At 50.8% G+C, this 23,693-nt stretch overlaps 1 protein-coding gene across 1 annotated transcript; it reads right to left on the bottom strand.

Annotated features, from left to right (window-relative positions):
• Positions 1 to 55: 55 nt before the first annotated feature.
• Positions 56 to 12,482, bottom strand: ATP4A (ATPase H+/K+ transporting subunit alpha; the record flags this gene model as incomplete). The annotated part of the gene is made up of 22 exons (XM_081274714.1): positions 56 to 84; positions 275 to 366; positions 451 to 552; positions 937 to 1,070; positions 2,308 to 2,453; positions 2,796 to 2,919; positions 4,065 to 4,219; positions 4,308 to 4,476; positions 4,571 to 4,721; positions 4,793 to 4,929; positions 5,920 to 6,095; positions 7,227 to 7,419; positions 7,907 to 8,041; positions 8,123 to 8,232; positions 8,547 to 8,745; positions 9,337 to 9,605; positions 9,877 to 10,129; positions 10,356 to 10,469; positions 11,524 to 11,727; positions 12,069 to 12,128; positions 12,243 to 12,383; positions 12,471 to 12,482. The coding sequence occupies 22 exons, from the start codon at positions 12,480 to 12,482 to the stop codon at positions 56 to 58; spliced, it is 3,105 nt and encodes a 1,034-aa protein (XP_081130840.1).
• Between the last annotated feature and the right edge of the window lie 11,211 nt (positions 12,483 to 23,693).

Here is a 23,693-nt window from a genome sequence, read left to right as displayed (position 1 = left end):
CCCATGCTCACTGGCCTGTGCTAGATGCAGGGATGGCCTGAAGGCAGCCTGCCCTCTAATAGTAAAGCTCCTGGTCCCACCAGCCTGGGGGAGAGAAAGAGAAAGGAGTCTCAGAGCTGGGGGTGCCTGTCAGAGGGAACAATGGCCTCAGAGGTTATGAAATTGCAATTTGATATGGAGGGCTTGGAGGTTAAGTGTCAAAGATCAAAGTCAGGGCAGCACCTCTGAGAATGTTTCAGCCCCCTGCCTCCATCCCCCACAGTTCCACACTCACTCCCTGGGCAACAGCGAACTCCAAGTTTCCGGATCTCATCGTAGACGAAGATGAGGAGACCAAAGGGCATGGGGACCAGCCACCACTGAAACCTGAAGCACAGGCAAGATGGCAAGGTGAAGGCCATCCCAAGGTCTGTGTCCCCATCCCTCTGCTTACACCTCACCACCCCTCACCGAATGGGCATGAAGTTGAAGATGTTGGGCATTCCGGGGCAGTAGCACAGGAAGCAACCAATGCAGACCTGGAACACAATGGCAATCACCAGGATCCTGTTCCTGCAGGTGGGGCAGAATGAAACAGGCTCAGATTGGCAGACTTGGGATAAAGATAGACCAACAGGACTTGGGGACCAGATGGAAATCAGGGTTCTGGGTCAAGGCAGGTCAACTGTCAGAGGCAACAGGGGATGTTTACACATCTGACACTGGAGCAGCCCAGGCCTCTCCAATAGTGGGAGCTGGCCCTGTCAGCATCAGCCCTTTAGGAAACACGGAAGGGCCAGCTGAGAGGCACATGGGAGAGCAACTGGTCAACTGATAGGAAGGTTTGGGTATCCAATGGTACTGGCATTTGCTGGCTTAGTGAGCCCTCATCCGGGTCTGATGGGAGTTGTGACCAGGGATGGGGATGGGATGGGGGCTGGGGTCAGCTAGGAACACCTGAAAAAGCCCTGCTGAAAAGCAGAGAGGCGGCGTGTCTTGCGGATGAGGACATCAGCGATCTGGCACATCTCAATGCTGATGAAGAACACAGTATAGCAGGTGTACTGCTGGTACAGGCGCTGTCCAAATGTCTGGACAAGAAGGAGACAAATTAGCTTGGGCCCAGACACAGAGCCTCCACAGGGCACCAAGGTCCTGAGCCACAAGCCCCTAAATGCACCTTTCCCCTCACATCAGGGACTGGGCTTGAGGGAAGGGAAAGATGCAGCATCTTGGAGGTTTGAGAGTCTAGCAAAGCTTGGACAACTTGACACAGTAGGCCAGGCTAGATTGCTTCACGGTGAACCGAGAAGACAGATTTCTCAGGCAACTAAAAGAAAGGGAAAAGAAAATGGGAACCTCGAGGCAGGATTTGCAAAGTCCAGTGACTCCAGGGGCAGGCAGATGGCAAAATTAGGGAAGTGGCCAGGAGGGCCTTTAGGGAACACAAGGCATATGCCCCACTTCCAGTACAGCCACCATGCAGTCCCTTTCCTCAGCACAGCTAATTTTAATAGCAGCTAATTGTGTAGGGAGCAGCTACTGTGCTCCAGGCAGCCGGTGTTCCTGTGTGTCATTTTCATTCCATCCTCCCAGCAACCCTATGCGGTAGGTAGATGGGTGGTACTCAGTCTGCAGGATGCATCAGACTCTGGGAAGGGCTGCTTAAAACAGGCTCCCAGGCACCACCCCCAGAGTTTCTGACACCAGAGGGGTCATTGGCATTTCTCAGATAATACTGTTGCTGCTGTTCCAGTAACAAATTGAAAATCACTGAGGTAGACATTAGTATTATGCCCACTTTATAGGTAAAAAAGATGAGACCAGAGGCAAAGCCACTTGCCCAGTGTCACACAGCTTGTGGAGTGTGTGCCAGATCATGAATCCAGGCAATCTGACTCCAAGATCTGCATTCTTAACCATGACAGTATTATCCTGATCTGTATTCTGTTATTCTTTAGAGCAAACTAAACACATCTGGTAGCCACATCTAGCCTCACTGTGCTCCAGACCTTCATTGAAATGGACCACTCACACCAGTACTGAGTGTGAGGGACACTGCAAGGAAAATGACAAGAACTTCCACACCTAAGATGCTGTGCTGCTATTAGGGAAGGGAGAGGCCCTTCTGCAGGTGTGGGCATCAGGAGCAGGGCATAGAGCCACAGATGGTTTGGGAAAGGCCCCTTCCCCCAGAATTGGAAGAGAGTTTGGGTGCCTGGGATGCTGTGGCTGAACTCAGTTCTGTGTGGGCAGTGAGTATGGACCACACAGGTGGATGTCACTGGGAAAGAGGGAGCAATGGAATAGGATGGAAAAGGGGCTCACCCACTCCTGGCCATAGCTGTCCTGCAGATCTTGTAGGTGATGGTCCTCCCACTGTGGCCGCAGCCCCACACACAGCAGAGGGAACCAGCCCTCCTGGGCCATGGCTGTGAAGTAGTCAGCGAAGCCAGCAAATGATTGGATGGCACCTGGAAGACAGGCAAGGAGACACAAGGAGGGACAGGAACAGAGATGGAGACAGGTACACAAAGAAGGTCCAGAACACACAGCCAGTGACGTCGAAACAGTCCATAGAGACAAACACAGACATGGAGTCAGGCAGGGACACAGGAAGAGCAAAGACCCCAAGAGAGATCATTAGGAACATAGGAGACAGAGGCGCAGAGAGACAAGAACAGAGGAAAGAAAGATATACCAAAAGAACCCACAACAGAGTTGACACGAGAGAAGGGGACCAAAGAGACACAGAAAACAAGCACTGCGAGCCAGAGCAAGTTGGGGAGACCCGTCCTGGCCCCATGGCCACTCACCAATCTGGAAGTAGGAGTAGGCAGCCAGGGGCTCATTGACCAGTCGGTCTCGCTTTGGGTTCCGTGGTCGCAGATGCATGATGTCACTCTCAGCCTTCTCATATGCCAGGGACACAGATGGGAACTAGCCAGGAGCAGAAGAAAACAGGGCTGAGGATTTGCCTGGGCTCCTGTCCCCCATACTCTAGAGTTGCCCCACTACAGCTCCTTGGAAATAACAAGACAGGTTAGGCGGCAGGACCTGCAGTGACCACATGACCACACCTGCCCAGACATCGAGGGTCCAGCTGCCCCCATGGGAGTTCTGGCATGTCTGGCCGCATGTTCCTGGAGTCCATCTCCATAAGAATGTCCACTTTTGTCCTTTGGTCACATGCATTCTCTCCCCTCCCCTTCTCTCCCTTCCTCGCTCATCTCCTTTTCCTTCTCTGTCGTCTGGTTTGTTCTCTGGTCTCTGGGGGCTTCCAGTCTGGGCCTCTCTGCTTCCTTGTAGTTCTTTCTTACTTCCTGTCTCTTCATCTGTTTGTCTCTAGCCTCTTTCTCTATAATTGTCTCCCTACTTTTGTGTGTCCCTGCTCCCATGCTATTTTGTCACTCTGTATCTCTTCAGTTCCTCAGTGTCCCTGTGTCTCCTGCCCCACCCCACCCCCACTGACGGTCCTGTGACACAGTTGCAGCAGAGTATACTGATCAAGTGCACAGGCCTGGGGCACCTGCCTGCCCAGACTCATATCCCGGATATGCCACTTACTAGTTGTGTGACCTGTGGCAAGCCTAGTCTATGCCTCAATGACCTCATCAGCAAAATGGGAACAATAGAATCATCTCACAGGGTGCTCATAAGGACAACATTAAGTAAATTACCATGGGTAGGGCCAGAGTAGAGACTAAACTAATAAGCATGTCAACATGGCCATGTACCTGGCTGCATTTGGGGCTGTATCTGTGGCTGGTCTATTTGAAGGGGTTTGTCTGTCCATATCTATTTTGGGATGTCTGTCTGTGATCCATGTTTGGCCAGATATCTGTTAACATCTCTGTCCAGATTTCCAAGAGTCCCTTATGTCCATGGTCTCTGCATGCCTCCTGAGTGTCCACCTGTGTGTCTGACCAGGCCTGCCCACCTGCATGTCCACTCCTGGCCACCTGTTGATGTGTGCCTATGTCCTGTTATTCTGTGTCCAAGAGTGTATGTAATGACCATGGCCCATGGTGTCCACCCATGGGTGGCACCATGGGTAGGGTGGGGCGTTGGGACTGTAGACTCACAATGTCGGTGCAGAGCTCTATGAACAGGATGGTGATGCACCCGAGGGGCAGCGGCACACTGACAGTGATGTAAATGAGGTAGGGGGTCAGTTCCGGGATGTTCTTGGTCAGAGTGTAGGCAATGGACTTTTTCAGATTGTCGAAGATCAGTCGGCCTGTGGGGGTACAGCAGGCACCTCAGCTTCCTGGCAGCCCACTGCCACCTGCACTTACACGGCCTTCCCTTCCCTAGCCAGACCAGACCTTGCTCCACACCCGTCACAATGGAGGCAAAGTTGTCATCCAGCAGGATCATGTCGGCTGCATTTTTAGCAGCATCTGAGCCAGCAATGCCCATGGCTACGCCAATGTCTGCCTTCTTCAGGGCCGGGGAGTCGTTCACACCATCCCCTGTTACGGCCACAATTGCTCCCTGCAAGCCATGGGTACAGGTGGGTGAAGAGTCAGAGAGACGCCAGCCCAGGGCCTGCCCCTCCATCTGCCCGGCCTCATCAGCAGGGTCTCACCAGTCTCTGGCAACTCTCCACAATCACCAGCTTCTGCTGGGGACTGGTGCGAGCAAACACCATCTCAGGGTGTGTGCGCAGGGCCTCGACCAGCTCTGATGGGTCCATGTCCTTCAGCTGCATGCCATTGATCACACAGGCACGGGCATCCCTGGAGAGGGGGTGGGAGGCTCTCAGCTGGAGCCTGTGGGAGAACCATGGCGAGGGCTGAGGGGGACTTACTTCCGATTAACCTGGTCCACAGGCACACGGAGGCGGGCAGCAATGTCCTCCACTGTCTCACTGCCTTCCGAGATGATGCCCACACTGGCTGCGATGGCCTTAGCTGTGATGGGATGGTCACCTGTCACCATGATCACCTGTGGGGAGACCATCGGATCCTTGACACCTTTCGATCAACCCAGTCTCCCCGTCCTCCCCATAGGCATCTGCTGATACACTCATTTATTCAACCAAGTGTGAGGAAAGTACTCCTGTACTTTGTGGAGCTGACATTCTGGTGGGGTAGACAGTAAACAGGCAAAGGCAAAATAAATAAGTGATATGGCATGTTTAGAAGGAGGGAAGAAAATAAGCTCAGTGAAGGAAGTGGTGGCTCAGGTTAATTGTGCCTAGGGAAGTCCCCTCTGAGAAGGTAACATCTGAGCTGAGACCAGAAGGAGGTGAGAAAAATCTTTAAGAAGAGCATTTCTGGCAGAGAGTAAATCCAAGGCCAGGAGGTGAGAATATGCCTGAACTGTTGGAGGAAAAGCAAGAACAGCACAACTGGTGTGAATGGGGGAAAAGGGCTAAGGAATGAGCCCAGAGTGGGAGCAAAGCCCAGAGCTTATAGGGCCTTGGAGACCTGAGGAAGGGCTTGGGCATGATTTGCTCAGCAATGGCTCTTCCACCCTTGATTTGTCATTGAGGAACCATCTCTGTCCCCCAGACTATTAGTTGAAATGAGGTTTCTAGATTGGGCAGGTATGCTATCCTCCAGCCATGATGACTGGTTCAGGAATGAACACGTGACCCAATCTGGCAGGACAGGTGGGAACTCCCTGTTAAAGTTAAAGCTGTTGGGGGTGAGAAGGCAGGTTGTCATCTTTACCCATCCAAATTGAGCAACTTCTTGGGAATAAAGCCAGCAGAGAGAAACATAGACCTGAGACGTGAGCAAATTCCTAATAATATGGAACACCTGGATTCAGCTGTACCTGAAGATACATTCCTAGGAACCTTTCAGCATCATGAATGAATATATTCTATTCAAGCCAGTTTCAGGAGGGTTCTGCCACTGGGTTTCCACATTCCCAAATACTGCTACCCTCTGTCCTTATCACTGCCTGGTCCTCTCCCCAGTGGCATACCCGGATGCCTGCTGTGCGGCACTTGAGCACAGCATCAGGAACAGTGGCCCGGGGTGGGTCAATCATGGATACGAGTCCCGCAAAACAGAGGCCACTACTTGGAAAGTTCATGGCCTCCACGTCGAAGGCATAGCCAGGTGGGTAGTCCTTCTCATTCAAGTAGAGCTGGCAGAAACCTACCATAAAATAGGGAAGTGAAAGAGGAGTCCTGGGCAGATCCTACTCTAGCAAGCCCAGGAGATGAGCAAAATAACCAGGCACCTTGCACCTGTGGATGCCCAGCATGTTATCTGAATCCATTCCTGCAACCACTCTGTGAGGCACACCCTCATCTTGCAGATAAGGAAACTGAGGGTTGGGGAAGGAAACTTTTTTTTTTTTTTTTGGTACCATGGATTGAACCCAGGGGGGCTTAACCACTGAGCCACATCCCCAGCCTTTTTGTTTTGTTTTGTTTTTTGTTTTGTTTTGTTTTAAAATTTTATTTTGGGACAAGTTCCGCTAAATTGCTGAGGCTGACTTTGAACTTGCAATCCTGCCTTAGCCTGCCAAGCTGCTGGGATTACAAGCACGCACCACAGGCCCAACACAAGGGAAGATTTCTTGCCAGAGGTCACACAGCAAGTAAAGGAAGGAAGGAAGGAAGGAAGGAAGGAAGGAAGGAAGGAAGGAAGGAAGGAAGGAAGGAAGGAAGGAAGGAAGGAAAGGAGGAAGGGAGGGAGGAAAAAAGAAAGAGAAAGAAAGAAAGAAAGAAAGAAAGAAAGAGAGAGAGAGAGAGAAAGAAAGAAAGAAAGAAAGAAAGAAAGAAAGAAAGAAAGAAAGAAAGAAAGAAAGAAAGAAAGAAAGAATTGGACCACAGTCTGTACTTTCCAGGGTCAAGGCAGGGGTTAGGGAAGTATAAGGGGTCAAGACAAAAATTGAAGGAGGCTGAAGGTCGGGACAAGGATTTGGGATGGGGGAGTTCTGAGTTGAGACAGGGCCTGGGGAAGGTCAAAGGGTCAATAGGGGGACCTGGAAAGTGGAAGTCAGGGCAAGGGCTGAAAAAAAAATCATGGGGTCACGGGTTAGGTAAGGAGGAGGATGGTCAGGGTGAGGACCAGAGTGGAGAGACTGGGTCAGAAATTGAAGCTAGACAGAGGTCAGGACTGAGACAGAGAAAGTCAAAGGTGAATGTGTGGACTGGGGCAGATCAAATGAGAAAGGGCAGGCTCAGCGCTGGGCCGGGAAAGGCTGGACAGGGTCGGCTGGACAGGGCCTGTGCTAGCTTCTCCTCGCACACCGGGTAACCCACCCAGGGCGAGTCTCACCGAGCACGCGTTCGCCCAGGCCCCCCAGGCTGAGGTAGGCAGTCTGGAAAGCCTCCCGCCATTGCTCGTCCAGCGGCAGCTCCTGGCCCTTGATAAGGATGGAACTGCAGCGCTCCAGCACGCGCTCGGGGGCGCCCTTCATCACCAGCAAGTGCCGCGGGTCGCGCGGGTCCTCCAGCGTGTGGATGGACAGCTGTGGGCAGGGAAGGGGCGGGGCTGTGGGCGGCCACGGAGGATGGGGGCGGAGCTGGGGACGCGGGGCGCGGCCTGAAGGGTCTTGGGGAGTGAGAAGGTGAAGGCCTTGAGTGCTGGGCGGGTCTTAGGTAGAGGCTGAGGGCTAGGCGGGGCCAGGCTCAGAGCAGGGTCCGGAGCACAAGGAATGGGCCGAATTAGGATGTGGAGTTGGGCTGGAAACAGGATTTGATGGCTTACTACTCACGGGTGACCTGATACCAAGATTCTCTCGAGAGGGGATGTCCCTGCTGCGAGGGACCAGAGAGGAGGCTTAGATGTAGGCGGGACCTAACCATAGGGGGGTCGGGGCTGTGGGCAGGGCGAGGGATGGTTAGGACCCTGCGGAAAAGCCCTACTGACAGCGGCGTAGGCCCGCCCTAACTGTGGGTGGGGCCTGAAGTGGGCGGGCCAGGACCGGGGCGGGGCGGGGCGCTCAGGCTGCACACCTGGAACTTGTTGGTGGAGTTGAAGGGGATCTCACAGACTTTGGGGAAGCGATCGCGGTAGCCCATGGCGTTGCCCAGCGTCAGCTCGGAGAACTTGAGCAGCGCAGTCTCCGACGCGTCTCCAATCACGATGCGCTGGGATCGGGGACCGATCGTCAGGATGGAACCTGGCTTCACCAAGTTCCCAGCATGCCCCCGGGTCCCCCAGTATCTCACCTTGGGCACCGGCACCGCGTCCTGGCCGGACTTGAAGGCGGCGCGGTTGCACAGGGTGAGCACGCGGCACAACGCCCGCCACGTCTCCGAGGACTGGTCAAAAGTCTGTCCTGAAGACCAGACACCCGGGCTGGCAGCGCCAGGGAGAGAATCTCCCAGACCAGAACAGTGCCCCTCCCCCTACGTTCAGGTTGGAGTGCCTCCCCAGGCCTAGTGGGACCCTAGATCAGAGCCCTGTCTCTAGACCCAATATTCAGCCTTCTGTGAGACGGGACATAGCGCTCCTTCACAAACCTGGAGCTGAGTCCCCTCTGGGCACAGTTCCCGCCCCCTTCCCATTAAGGCAAAGCCTTCCCGGGCTCCCTTCAGGTCTCCACCATCCACTGGATCCTGTCCCAGTACTCGTCCCCTCCCATCTTCAGACCTGACTGGTCTTCCGTGGTGTCAGCTGTGTGAATGTGGTTGTCAAACCACAGGTGGGACACAGTCATGCGGTTCTGAGTGAGGGTCCCCGTCTTGTCAGAGCAGATCACCGATGTAGAGCCCAGGGTCTCCACTGCTTCCAGGTTTTTGACTACACAGTTCTTACTGGCCAGCCGTTTGGCTGTCAGGGACAGACAGACCTGGGGAGAGGTGAAAAACTCAGGCACAGGGACAAATTCCTGCTTGCAGTCCCATTTTCCTCCACTCAGAGTGCTGGGGAGTTCTTCACACCAGCCACAGTGTTTCAAGTGGGAGATTCTTCTGCCAAACACAAAACAAAACAAAACAAAAACCAAGCTTTTGTCCAATCTGTGCTTCCTACTTGGGTTGCCTTTCCCAATCTACCCAGATACACTCCGAGCTGTCCCAGCTGAGATTCTGCATGTTCTATTATGAGCACAGTCAAAATGAGAAAATGAACGCCTGAGTCTCCTCTGGGTGACTCTTGGACTACATGTGACTATGTAAGGCCTGGTTACAGGGCAGCTGCCAGGGGACCTCAGCTTCCTCCCGTCTAGGACCCTGTCCATCTACGAGCCCTCATATGGGGCCCAGGATATGGCCTGAAGCAGGTGAATGTTGAGTGAATGGATGATGGGAAAGTGGAGGGTGGATGGGGAGGTGCATGGATGGATGGACAGATAGGAAGGTGGGAGGTGGAAGCCTGGATGAATAAATAAACATATGGACAGACTCTCAGCTCCCTGTACCCCCTTGGCCTCCTCACTCACTGTGACAGTAGCCAGCAGTCCCTCAGGCACATAGGCCACCACAATGGCCATGAAGAAGACCATGGCCCGCAGGAAGGTATAGCCTATGCACATGGCCACCACAAAAAACGTGGCGCCAAAGAGGATGGCGAGGCCTGCGATGATGTCCACAAAATGTTCGATCTCGATAGCAATGGGCGTCTTCTCGTTTTCCACTCCTGAGGCCAGGGATGCAATGCGCCCAATGATGGTACGATCACCCGTGTTCACCACCAGGCCCTGCGCTGTGCCTGCAGTGGGCCAAGAGGGGCTCAGGGTGGGGTAGGCAGCAGTGGGGGTGGGCTTCGCAGCAGGCACTGAGGGTGGGGCAGTGTGGAGACAACAGAGGCAGCAGGAATGGGGTAGTTAAAGCAGGTGATAGAGTCAGTGTGCCCTGGAGAGGTGGCAGTCATGTGGGGTGGGAAGAACATGCCACAGAACACAGTAGAAGAGCCAGCAGGGCCGTAAGGGAAGCATGGAGGCCGTGTGGCTACTGAACGGGTGGGAAGGGGCTCCACAGACCCTCAAGACACATGGTGGAGAAGAAGGCGATGTTGCGGGTCTCCAGTGGGCTCTCGTGGGTACACTCCGGTGAACGGGTCTGTGGCTCAGACTCTCCGGTGAGTGAGGAGTTGTCCACCTTGCAACCCTGGGCTGCCAGGATGCGGATGTCAGCTGGAACACGGTCCCCACCTTTCATCTCCACCAGGTCACCCACCACCAGCTGATCTGCGTTGATCTGGAACTTGTCCCCATCTCGGATCACAGTGGCTTGCTGTGGGTCAGGGGCACCAGAATAGAACAGGCAGGGGTCGAGGTGAAGGTTGCTGAGTGTAAAGGGATGTGGGGAGGTGAACATGGGGACAGTTGAGGCCCTAGTGGAGATATGGAGGTCAGAGTTAAGGGCAGGGTGGGCCTGATGGAAGAGGATCCTGCCAGGATCCTGCCTGAGTGGGTCTGGAGCTTCTGGAATCTGAAGAGGCCAGGGCCTGAGGACCCACCTGGGGCACAAGGTTCTTAAAGCTGGCGATGATGTTGGTGCTCTTGAACTCCTGATAGTAGCCGAAGCAGCCAGTGACCACGACCACAGCAATGAGGGCGATGGCCAGGTAGAGCTGCAGGAGGAGTCAAGGGGCTGGGGTTACATGTTAGGCCTTAGACGCTCCCTGCCCAAGACCACGCCCCATTCCCTGGCCCCTGGAATCCTTGGGGTCACCTCTGTGGTTTCCCACTACTAGGAAACCTCGGTACTGTTCCCTTGGTCTGAGACCCACCAGCAGGTTCTGCACGTCACGTTCACCTATGCTGTATTCCAGTCCCTCCTGCCCTGGCTCCTTGGGCTCCTGAATTCTGGGTCTTCCCATGGTCCTATCTCCTGTGGCTTGTGACCCGTGTCTGTGTTCCCTGGTCATATATGTTCCCTTTTCCTGTGTCTCCCAAGTCTGTTATGGCCATGGCCATGTCCTGTATCTCCTCATGTTTCTGTCTCTTCTACAATCCGTGTGCCACCTTCTGCATCTCCTACACCCAATAGTCCCTGTGTCCCCATGTCCCCATATCCGTGTGCTTGTGTATCACAGACCTTATGCTAAATTCTCAGTCCCCACATCTATGTACCTCTTAGTCCCCATTCCACGTCACCTGTCCTATGACTTTTCAAACCTCTGCCCAATGTCATAAATGTCCCCGAGTCCCCATGACCTTTTCTCTGACCCTGTTGTGTATCAAACATCCCTTTGTCCTGCATCTCCATTTCCTCTGTCTGCTTCTATGTCTGGTGTCTTATATCTCTCCATGTGCTGTGTCCTATGTCTCATGTCCCTTATGTCCCTGGTGTCTCATATGAAGTCCTAATGTCCCTGTGTCCTGTGGCCTTAGTTTGTCTTATATCTTCTGTTTCCCAAGTCCCATATTCTTACATATTGCATTCCTATGTCTTCACGTTCCACCAAGATGGGTTCACCCAAGACTCATCCCCAATGTCCCTGTGACCTATGTTCCTGGGTGTGTCTCACATCCCAGTGTCCCCTCAGGGTCCACGACTCAGAACGGCATCTCTATGCTCTGAATCCCCATCCTACGTTCCCTTTGTCCTGAGCCCCAGGCTCAATGTCCTCTGTCCCGAAGGTCCCTGTATCCTGTGTCTGGCCTGCAGGGCCCACCACTCACGTTGTCGTCAGTGGTGAGGTCACCCTCGCTGGCCTGGATGGCAAAGGCGATGAGGCAGATGGCAGCAGCCACCCACATGAGGCATTGCAGGCCTCCTGCCAGCTGCCGGGCAAACTTGACATACTCTGGTGTGCCCCGCGGTGGCCTCAGTGCATTGGGCCCATCCCGCAGCAGCAGCTCAGCTGCCAGGCTCGCAGACAGGCCCTGGGGACAGAGGAGTGGGCTGTGGTGGAGGTCACAGGGCCTTCCTGTCACCATGCACCCTCTGCCTCCGTCTCCTCCCCCTTCCCCTCTCCCCCATCGCTCTCTGTCTTGTCCCTCTTCCTCTTCCTCTCCCCACCCCCGCTCCTTCCTTCTTCCCCCTTCCTCCCTCCCTCCTGTCTCTCATCTTTCTGTCTCTCCTCCTGTTGTCTCTCTCCGCTCCTCTCTCCCTGTCTCTGCCCCTCCCTGTCTCTGTCTCTCGCTGAGACTAACCCCTAACGCTCTCCTGTCCCCTGTCCCCCTCTTGCCCTGGCGGTGCCTTCTCCTCCCCAGCCCCGGCTCACCTTGGTGGCACTGGTCTTGTACTTCTGTTCCAGCTCTGCCACTGACAGCTGATGATCGTTCTGGGAGGTGGGCGACAGGGCACTGCTGTCTGGCTCTTGCCAGCGCCCACCCCTGCCCACTGCCTAGTTCCCAGCCCCGTCCCCAGCCCCGCAGCCGCCTGGCCCGATGCTCACAATCTCCATCTCCTTCTTCATATTCTCCAGTTTCTCTTTCCTCTTGCCTCCCCCACCGCCGGCCTTCTTCTTGCTCATCTTGGCGGCCATGTCCCCACCAGGGCCAGGCCCCAGCTCCACTGAGTAGAGCTCATAATTCTCCTGGGAGATGAGGTGGGACAAGGGAGGCATTAGATGTCATTGGGACCCTGCCCCCACCCCAAGCCCCCAGCCCAGGACCCCACTCACTGCCTTCCCCATGGTGCCTAGAGCTCGGCCTCCCTTGGCCTCAACAGAGTTTGGGGCCAGACCAGCTCTGATATACCCAGGGAGGGTGGGGGTGGGGCAGAACTGGCTGATTACAGCTGATTACAGGGCTCCTTGGGGTGACCTCCAGGCCTGGACAGTACAGGCATTTCCCAGTGGACTGCCCCAACCTGCCCAAATCCCAATGCAGCCTCACACCGATCAAGAATCACCAGGAAAACCACAGCAATGACAATAAAGAGAACAAACATGCAGTGACGTGTGACAGGCACTGTGTGAGGACTTATTTAACCTTCCAACAACTCTAAGAGGGGAACACCCTGAAGCACAGAGGGGTCAAGCCACTTGCCCACAGTCCCCAAGAGAGGGCATGATAAAGTCAAGGCTCAGAACCAGATAGGTCAGGTGCAGAGTGTCCTCTTGTAGGCCTGGTCACCTGCAGGAAGAATGCCCATAATAGTCTCTGTAAAGGCTGTCATTTACTGAGGACTTATTATGGGCTGGCCCTGCCCTGTGTGCTTTACTCAAATGGTCTCCTTAGCTTCTCACAACAGCCCTGTAAAGTTCTGTTCTCTCATGAGCTTATTGTACAGATGAGGAAACCGAGGCCTAGACAGGTAGGATTTTGTATAAGGTTGACGTGCCTAAGGATTCCAGCCCACTTCTGACCCCAGAGCCTCTTACGTGGCACCACCAACAAGACACCAAACATAACACAGGTAGCCCAAGAATGTGCTAGGTTCTGCACACGTGTGACCTCACAGGTTCTTGCAACAAACCCCTGCGAAGGGACTCTATTAGTCCCATTGTGCAGAGGGGGAAACTGAGTCTTGAGGAGGTTCAAAGAGGGTCTCCGAGGCACTCTACACCACCAGCTATAGCAATCGGGGATCTTAACCATTCCCCTGTCTCCACGCCACCCTGCCAGAAGGAGGAACCAAGGTGAAAAATGGGGAGAGGATGTGTCTAAGCATCCTGGCCTAAACTTGGTGTTTGGTGCCCAGTTCCAGGTACCAAAAAGTCCAAATCCCCCAGGTAGGGACCTCTGGGGGCAGCAGTGAGGGGCTGGGCTGCTAGAATACTGGGGTCTCTGTATGGTCATGTTTGGCCCAGGGAGTGGGCATGTCCCTGGGGCAGGTGAGAGTGGAGCTGATTAGATAATTGCCTTGGCGATGTCCTTCTCATCTGGAGCAGGTCACCTGGGAAAGTCGAAGCTGTTGGGCAGCCTGAGCTCCTCCCCACACCCACCCCACTCTCATGCCCAGCCTGCAATAGAAAACCCCAAGAGAGGAGTAGCATGGGGTACAGTCCCCAACTGCCACTTCGGTGAGACCATGGGTGCCCTGGGCTTCATCTCTGAGCCATGTGTGTCAAACAGCTGGTGTTGCTCCTCTGCTTACAACCCTCAACGGCGTCCCTTCTTTCTCAGAGTCAAATCCACAATCATTCCTGTAAGATTTAACTTTTGTATAACTTTATATTATTTACTTGTTTGTTTGTTGTTGTATGGTGCCAGGATCAAACCCAGGGCCTCACACATGCTAAGCAGGCGCTCTACCACTGAGCTCCACCCCCAGCCCAATTCCCGCAAGATCTGATCCCACATCAGTTCTCGGCCTCAGTCTCCACGACAGTCACACAGGCAGTAGCCTCTTTGCTGTGCCTTGTACAGACAGACCAAGGACGTTCCTGCTTCGGGACCTTGGCACTCGGAGCTCCATCTGCTGGGTATCCTCTTCCTGAGATATCTGCAAGGCTCTTTCCCAACTCCTTCAGGCCTCCATGCAAGTGTCACCTGGGCCAAGGGTCCACCCTGTAACACCTTCACCCCTTCACCTTCCATCCCTTATCCTGACCTTATCCACACCTCCTGTTCTATTGTATTTTACTTTTACTTGCTTGGCATTCGCCTGGCCCACCAGAAGGAAGACGATGACTTGGTTGTATTGCTGTATACCCAGTCCCAGAACATTTTCCCCTCAGATATACAGTAGGTGCTCAATAAACATTGTTCAGAGCTGAACAGGATCAAGCTCATTGATGCTTAGGAATATCCGCTAGCCAATCTGCAGTGCTGGGAAGGTCCTCAGGAATTCTCAGTCTTTGGGAAGTCCTCAGGTGCTCCATACTGTCTCTGGTCCCTCTATCGTTGGCCTACCAGCCGCTGTCCCCAAAATTCCCAGGACCTGGGGCAGCTGCACAGATCCTATCTGCATAAATCGGGGAATCTCACAAAGTTCTAATTGGTGAGACTGAGGAGCCATCACTAGGCACAGACAGCTTCTGCCAAACCCAGGCTGTCCCTCGGGATCTTTGCTTCATCTGTTTTCTCTCCTTTCTCACAGAAGTTTTTTTCTCACAAAATTTTTATTTTGTTACTGTAAATTTCAATTTTTTACTTTATTTAAATCCACAAGTTACAAAGATAGTAAATAAACACATTCTGACCCTTCACCCAAATTTAATGAATTGCTATATTTGTGCCAGATAGATGGATGAATGGATAGATGGATAGATTTAAAGGTGTTTTTTTTGGGGGGAGGGCTGAATAATTTGTGAGACAGAGACAGGATGTTTTCTCCATACATGTGTATGTGTCTCCTGTGAATAAGGACATTCTCTTACATAATCACACTCTAATGAACAAATTCAGAAAACTAACATTGATAAGACACTATTAACTAGATGAGAGAATTTGAGTTTTCCCATTAATGTTCTTTTCCTAGCCCAGGATACAAGCCAGGATCACTGCTTGTATTTAATGATCATGTTCCCTTGGTCTCCTCTGCTCTGTGACATTTCCTCAGGCTCCTTGCTTTCGTGACCTTGGCATTTTGGAACCCTATTAGTTATTTTGCAGATTTTTCCTTCGGTTTGAGTTTGCTGATGGATTTTCCTGATGACATTCAGGTCGTTCACTTTGGGCAGGAACACACAAATGATCTATACCCTTCTGAGAGCATCGTGTCAGGACGTGCCTCATCTTTGAGTCTTTAAACCATCTAGAGCAAGGAAGACATCTGGATTCCTGGGTCTGAATCCACACAGCCACTGTCTGAGCCTGATTCCACAAGCCACTACCCCAGCCCTCACAACCTCCCCCAGCACCCAGCCTTCCCATACCCAACCACCTAATGGCAAGGCCTGGCTCAGTCTGACCCTGTACTAGCGCCATGGCCTTGTCCATTCTGTCTGCAGTTCCCAGCCATGAGAATGGTTAAATCTTCCCAGTGCTTCCCTGATTGCCTTCAGATGGGACTTAAGTTCCGTCTTTGGGGTTGGGTATTTTGCTCGTGCATTTTATTCTTCTAACCTGTGTCCGGCTATTACTGATCCCCATCTCAGGGAGGCAGCACAGAGGCTCCACTCCAGGTGGAATGTGGGAATGGTCCCGGTAATCTCGCACCCTGATGGACTTTACCGTAGCCCAGGTGGACTGAGCACTGCCATTTCAGGCTGGTGGGCAACTCCCAGGGCAAACACTTCTCACAAGAATGTGGCAAGAGAGACATGATCCAAGTAGCTCAACAGTGCAAGATTTCTCTGAGCCTGGGGTGCAGAGATCAATTGGAGACTTTTTTGAGAATTAAGTAATGGTAGGAATTAAAAAAATTTTTTTTCTTTTCTTTAGAAAGAAGGGTCAGAGGATGGACTATTAATCAGATGGGGATCATTAAGTGGTTTTTTTAAGGGGAATTTGAATAAGACTTTCCTGGAACCCCATCCGTACACACTGACCAGGACTCAGTGTCCTCCAGGGCCTGATGGACTCAGACCCCCACCCTCCTTCTGTCCCTCCTTCTTCCCAGGAGCCATTTTTCTTTTCAGGCTGGAGGACTCCGCCTGCTCAGACCTTCTGTTTTTCAAACCGATCGTTTCAGGATCACAGGCAGTTTCCTCTGCTAGAAGCCACCCTGCACCTCTTTCCCATGTTCAACTGCTCATCTTTTGGGTCAGGCCCAGACGCTCCTTCCTCCAAGAAACCATCTTGGTCCAAGCACCAGAATGGGTCCAGCACTTCCCTGGCTTCCTGTCACAGCCTTGTCCTCTCTGTCTGACTTTCCTCCATCCTAGCCCTGACCGCCCTGTGCTGTCACAATCTGCTGCTCTTTCTTCTCCGCTCTGGGCCCCATGAGGCTAGGATCCAGAATACCACAGTCACCACTGTATGCATTTCCCAGCCTGGCCCCAGGGACTGTTTGCCAAGTAAAGGACCTCACTGTGACCGTGACTTTTGGTACATGTTTGCGTCTCCCTGATAAGATAGCAGACTCTGCAATGTCCTTCACCTCCTGGGCAGGTCACCCTCCCTCTACCTCCAGACCCTAGGAAGGTTGAGCTAGGGACTGGGAAGGAAGGGACCTTGCTTCTCCCCCATCTTCAGGCCAGGCCCTGGGGAAAGCTGTGGGTCCCCGTCTGACTGCGGGGGCAGCCAGGTCCTCTGCACCTCTCCCTTCTCCCTCCTTTGTCCAGATTGGAAAGTCAACTGTCCCCGGCCTGGGTGCCAAGTCCTTTACTCACTCAGGAAATTGCCAGGTTCTTTGTTCTGGGACCTTAAGGTCATATCCAGAATCCAATTCTCTCTCTCTCTCCCTTGTTCCCTGCTCCCACCCTGGCAGCCTCTCCCTCTGCCCAACCGCCTGCACATCCCAGCAGCCTCCACCCATCTCCACAGTCTGCTCCTCAAACTGAGTCAGAAGGAGCCTGGGAACCCCCAACCCAGATCAGAGCCCTCTGGGCTCAGCCACCTGCACCTCACTCCAGCTACAAGTGAAGTCCTCACCTGGCACCCAAAGCCCCAGTGAGCTGGCCCTGTGCATCACCTCCCTGAGCTCAGCCCCGCCCACTGCCCCTGGTTCCTTTCATTCCAGCCACACTGTTCTCCCTGCTGTTCCTCAGAAGCCACAGATATGCTCACGCCTCACCCCTCTCCACTTAGGCCTGGATATTTAATCCCTAGAATTTAACTCCTTTGGATTTCCTTGCATCCACAGTTTTTTGTTGTCTTTAAACAACACGAATTCCTTAGTTTATCTTTTCCCCCTAGAATTATTTAGAAAAAGACTACATCTAATTTGAATCTTGAATTCACTGAGCACAGAGGTGCACACCTATAATATCAGCAGTTCTGGAGGCTAAGGCAGGAGGATTTTGAGTTCAAAGCCAGCCTCAGCAACTTAACCAGATGCTGTCTCAAAATAAAATGTTAAAAAGGGCAGGGGAATTAAGAAATGACAAAATCACAGAATTTGGAGGGAAATGGATGGCATTAGAGCAGATTATGCTAAGCGAAGCTAGCCAATCTTTAAAAAACAAATGCCAAATGACTGCTTTGATATAAGGGGAGTAACCAAGGACAGGGTAGGGACGAAGAGCTTGAGAAGAAGATTAACATTAAACAGGGATGAGAGGTGGGAGGGAAAGGGAGAGAGAAGGGAAATTGCATGGAATTGGAAGGTGATCCTCAGGGTTATACATAATTACATATAAGAGGAAAGGAGGGGTAAGAGAAAAATGATACTAGTGGAAGAAATGATTTACAGTAGAGGGGGTAGAGAGAGAAAAGGGGAGGGGAGGGGAGGGGAGGGAAGGGGGATAGTAGAGAATAGGATAGACAGCAGAATACATCAGTCACTAGAATGGCAATATGTAAATCAATGGAAATGTAACTGATGTGATACGGCAATCGGTATACGGGGTAAAAATGGGAGTTCATAACTCACTTGAATCAAACTGTGAAATATGATATATTAAGAACTATGTAATGTTTTGAACGGCCAACAATAAAAAAAAAAAAGGGCAGGGGATGTGGCTCAATGGTTAAGCATCACTAGGTTCAATTCCTAGTAACCCTCACCAAAAAAAGAACATGGAATTCATTTTTTTTTTTCAAGAAAAATCAGAACCTGTGTTTTCTCTGTTTGATGCCCCAGATAATATCCCTTCATGCTCAAAATTCAACTTTTTTCCTTTGCCCTTCAGGGCTCTCGTGATCCCTCTCCTGCCTGCTGTTTGTTAATATTCTTGGTTCGGCTTCAGTCCACTAATTTTCTTTCTCTTCCCAGATTCACTCCTTCCTTGGAGTCTCACTGTTCCTCTTTGAACTTGTTCTTCTGTTTGGAACTCTCTCTTCTCCCAGATGATTTTTATTAAACCATTATAGTTACACATAGTAGTTGGGTTCATTTTGACAAAATCACACATGCATGGAATTTGATTTCAGTCCCCATTCACCATACCCCAATTTCCCTCCCCTCCTCTTTTCTCCTCTTCTCAGATTTTTCTATGGCTGTTTTTCCCACTTCAGATCACAGTCCAGCTATTAGGTCCCCAGTGACTCGGTCCTAAGTCTTTCTTCCAACTCTCCCAAGTTCATTCTTTCCTTTTGTGACATTGACCACTACCTAGAACAGGGCTGCCCAGTATGGTAGCTACTAACCACTCGTGGCAAATTCAATTGAATTACAATAAAATAAAATAAAATATTATGCTCTTCAGTTGCCACATTACAAGCATCAAGAGTCACATTTGGCTAGTAGCTACCATGTGAGACAAAGCAGATGAAATAACAGTCTTATTGCTGAAGAAAATTCTGTAAGTGTTGGATCTAGAACTATCTTCCTACTTTCCATTTTACTCCTTTTTTTCTGTGTCTTCTCAATATAATGTGAGAGCTTTTTTTTTTTTTTTTTTTTTTTTTTTGCATTTCTGAGGATTGAACCCAGGACTGTATGCATGCTAGGCAAGCATTCTACCATTAAGCATAAAAAATGTTGAATATTTTTTCATGTAGCTGTTGGCCCTTATATCATGAGTTTCTTTCTATTGATTTATAATAGCTATACATAACATTAGGATTTATTTTGACAGTTATAAATACGTGAAGTATAATTTGCTCCAATTAAATACCCAGTACTTACCTTTATCCTCACCCTCCCTCTCCCTGTTCCCTTTCCTCTATTCTACTGATCTATTTATTTACTCATTTTTTAAAAAGTGTTTTGTGGATATACGTAATGGTGAGATTCATTGTGTTATATTCATACATGTACATCGGAGAGTTAGGTCAGATTCCTTCCACTGTTTTCACCTCATCCCGTCTCTCCTTCTTCCCCCTCAACCCCCTTCTTCTACTTCCCTGATCTTTTATTTTTATGGACTCCCCACCTCCACTTATTTTCTCTTTCTCTCTCCCCCCCACCAACTTTAAACTAGCTTCCACATATCACAGAAAACATTCGGCCTGTGACCTTCTGAGTCTGGCTTATTACACTTAGCATCATAGTCCCCAGTTCTATCCATTTCCCAGCAAGTGACATAATTGGGCATATCTACTTATTTATAAAATAATTTATCCATTCATCTACTGAATTCTGTTTGGAATGAGATGAAACCTCAATGTGGTTTTGATTTTCATTTCCCTAATTGCCAGAAGTGTTGAACATTTTTTCATGTAGCTGTTGGCCATGGTATTCCTTTTGAGAAGTGTCTGTTTAGTTCTTTTGCCTATTTTTGAATTGGGTTATTTGCTTTTATGGTGCTAAGTTTTTTGAGTTCTTTATATGTTCTGGATGTTAATACCCCAGGAGCAGATGGCAAAGACGTTCTCCCGTTCGGTAGGCTTTCTCTTCACACTCATTTCCTTGGCTGTGGAGAAGCTTTTTAGTTTGATGGCATCCCACCTGTTGTTTTTAGTTTCATTTTTTTGAGATTTAGGGGTTTTGTTAAGGGGTCCTGTGTCAGAATGATGGAATGTTAGGCCTACATTTTTGTCAAGTAGTTACAGAGTCTCTAGTCTATTTCCTAGGTCTTTAATGCACTTTGACTTTTGTGCAGGGTGAGAGGTAGGGGTTCACCTTCATTCTTCTCCATTTGGATATCCAGTTTTCACAGCGTCACTTGTTTAAAAGACTATCCTTTCTCCGATGTATGTTTTTGGCACCTTTGTGTGGTATCATATTGGGGATGCAAAGCAAGTCAAAATGGCGCCTGGCAGCTTGCCAGGAGGAGTGGTTTGTGAAGCAACGCCAGCCAGCGAGCCATTAAGATGGTGAGGATTCCTTATTGGCTGACTGCTGTATCTAGATGATGTTAACTGAGTCAAGCTGTGTGTAATCAGTTGGGTATATATACCTCTGCTGTCCCACAATAAAGTGGCTGCTGCTATCTCAGGTGCCCACTACTTTGAGTTCTCGCTCAGTTCCTGCTGAGTTCACTGGCAATAAAGTAGTTCCCGCTTCAACCTTCAAGTTGCTTGTCACCTCTCGGTTATTTAGCCCAGCCGGACTACGGCAGTATCAGATAACTATTTATGTGGATTTGCTCAGTGTCTTCTATTCTATTCCATGGGAATTCTATTCATGGATCTGACTATAATATAAGTTTCAAGGAGACAAATACCTCACCTGTCTGACTCAGCACTGAACCACTGAGACTTAAAACAGTGCCTGGCACAGTTATCCAATAAGTGTGAATTGAATACGTGGGTGAACCCCGTGGTTCTTGGCAAAGTGGAACTACAGGGCTGCGTGAACTTGTGTGTGCAAACCTAGAGTAAATTAGTGGGAAAGCAGAAACCTCCTCATAAACTTTATTGCTCTTAAAAATGCTGCTGAACAGATTTCCTTCAGCACAGGTAGCATCCAAGGTCAAAGGCTCCAGGAGGAGCAGTCCCTACACCTCACTGATGGAAAGCAGACTTTCAGGATGATCTCATACTTTACGTTTCATAACTTCAATTGTAGTAGTGCAAATCAACAAAGTGGTGCCCATCACAATGCTTGAGATGCCGAAGCCCAAGGCCAGTCTGGAATTTCTCTTTGCTTTTCTGTGATTCCCAAGGTGGTTGGCATCCCGGGTCTGTAGGGGTGAAGGCAAGCTGGTGGGAGTGTTTCCAAGAGGAAAAGAGATGAGGGAATGGCATTCCTGGGTATAGGGCGCAAGTTCAAGATCAGGAATGGTGGTGTGAGGGAGATAAGGGCGGGGTTTAGTCTCCCAGGGGAGAAAGCAGGTAGTCAAGGGGGCAGGAGGAGAGAGTGGATTTGGGCAGGAGTTGGAGCAGCTTGGGAGCATCCTGGGGATCAGTAAGGGCACCCACATGGTGAAGAGGAAAGGACAAGTCCCTAGGAACATGGTGGGTGAAGAAAGAGGTGAACGAGGATGTCGGTGTGGAGACAAAGAAATTTGATGGACGCTGGGTAGTGCCCACCTTAATGGAGAAAAACAGGGCTGGGACTGCCAGCAAGATGAAGAAAAAGAAGGATATGATAGAGAGACACAAATAATCGTTTTGTGGGGGAGGCACAGATGACATGACGGATGGCTGGGATGGCTGGGGTGGCTCTATCTGCCTGGTCTTCTTCGAGATAATCTGGGCTTCGGGGTCCCCGGGTCTAGTTACAGTGGCCATGGACCCGGTCTGAGGAGATGTTGGATGAGTGGAATCTGCAGACAGGGGTAATGGAGTCAGGAGAGGAGTCACCCGAGTTTCCCAAGAAATGAAGACTTGCCAAATCAGCCCCTGAGGCTCGTAAGGTACTAAAAACAAATACTGCCCCAAGCCAAGAAGGCAGGGTCCCAAGCCAAAGCCAACCACACCTCTGAGTTCCCATAAAACAGCCTTGTGAGCCCCACAGCCTTCCTCTAGCCTCTCCTAACGAGTGCCTGCCTCACCCCATAACCCCCTGCCCACCCTCTAACTGCTGCACTTTGCCACCCGAGACAGACACACACTCAAATTCTCCTGCTCCGCTGATAACCCATCACCAACCTATCCAATGACCCTAGGACTTCCCTGGCTCCTCAGTTCAGGAGGCGCCTTGGAGAGTGGAGTCCCAGGGTGTGGCCTCACTACTGACCTCTACTTCATTGTGATTGGCTACTCTGTGATGGGCGTGCCTCCAGTGCTTAAATATGGCTTCTGATTGGTTCAATGTACAGAAGGGGCATTTCCCAGTCTAACGTCTTTCTTGATGCCCCAGTGATTAATTCAGTGAATACGGGAACTGGGTGACAGTAAATTGCCCTTCTTGTTGTCATTGTCCCCAGTTTAAACAGATGATTGGTTCGATATGTAGTGTGTGGGTCTCGCTTCCAGACTACTAAGGGTAATGGGCAGATGTATTGCTCTCTTCTTTGGAGTTTATTGTATTTAGGTGTGGGATGTACTCGGAGGGCCCCGTGGTCTGGCAAGCAGGACCATGATTCTGCTGAATTCATAACCCAGAAAGAACGAGAAAAAACACTCATATATAAAAAAATGCAATTATTTGATTATGAACTAAGGGCAATGCGGGGACATGAGGAGGGCTGTGGAGGACTCCAGAGTACCTCAAGTGGCTGGGAGTGGGGTAGGATGTGCAAGAAAGGCCTCGGAGAGAGGAACATTTGAGTTGAGACTGGAAGTACAAGAGGAGCCCGCCAACAGGAGATCCTGGGAGAGAGTTCTAGGCATGGGGAATAGCGAGGGCAAAGGTCGAGGTGGGATATAGGAGGTTGGTGAGAACAGAACAGAAACCGAGGCGTTGTAGCTGGATGTCGTAGTGGTACTGCGCCAGCACACCCCGCACACAAAGACACACACGACCTACTAACCATCAGGTCTTCCTTAGATTTTTTCATTTGGAATGATTTCAATATTTCCTTTTCATTAACCCCATGTATGGGACTGAAGGAGACCCAGCACAAGTGAGCAAAGAGTCCATGTTCATCTCCTTGAAGAATTAGATTAAATGGCTGAAGATTCTCTCTGCTGGTGGTTCCGGGCTCAAAGAAGTGTCGTGATAGAGTGTTTCCTTGGTTTTGCCAGATCAACAGGCAAAAAAAGGTGGAAATACGTAAAATGATGAGGGAAGCAACCACAATTTGAAACATAGTCAGCCAAGTGGCCCATACTGAAAATCTCCCAACTGTGCCCATTTGTTTGTTTATTATTTTTTTAGATGTTGATGGACCTTTGTTTGATTCATTTATTTTTATGTGGTGCTGAGAATCAAAGCCAGTGCCTCACATATGCTAGGCTAGCGTTCTGCCACCGAGCCACAACCGCAGCCCCCCATTTGTTCTTCTTGATAGCACTCGTGTCTGTGTCTATATGACATTGGCTCTGGGAGACTACTGGCGGTGAGAAAGAGCCATGGCTAAGACCTACAACCTTCCAGCTCTGATCCGTAAAAATCTGTGGATGGAAGAGATGCAGAGGTAGGA

Source organism: Spermophilus citellus (assembly GCF_964194105.1).
Source record: "Spermophilus citellus genome assembly, chromosome: 18".
Taxonomy (NCBI): Eukaryota; Metazoa; Chordata; class Mammalia; order Rodentia; family Sciuridae; genus Spermophilus; species Spermophilus citellus.
This window is presented reverse-complemented; position numbering and strand designations above follow the sequence as displayed.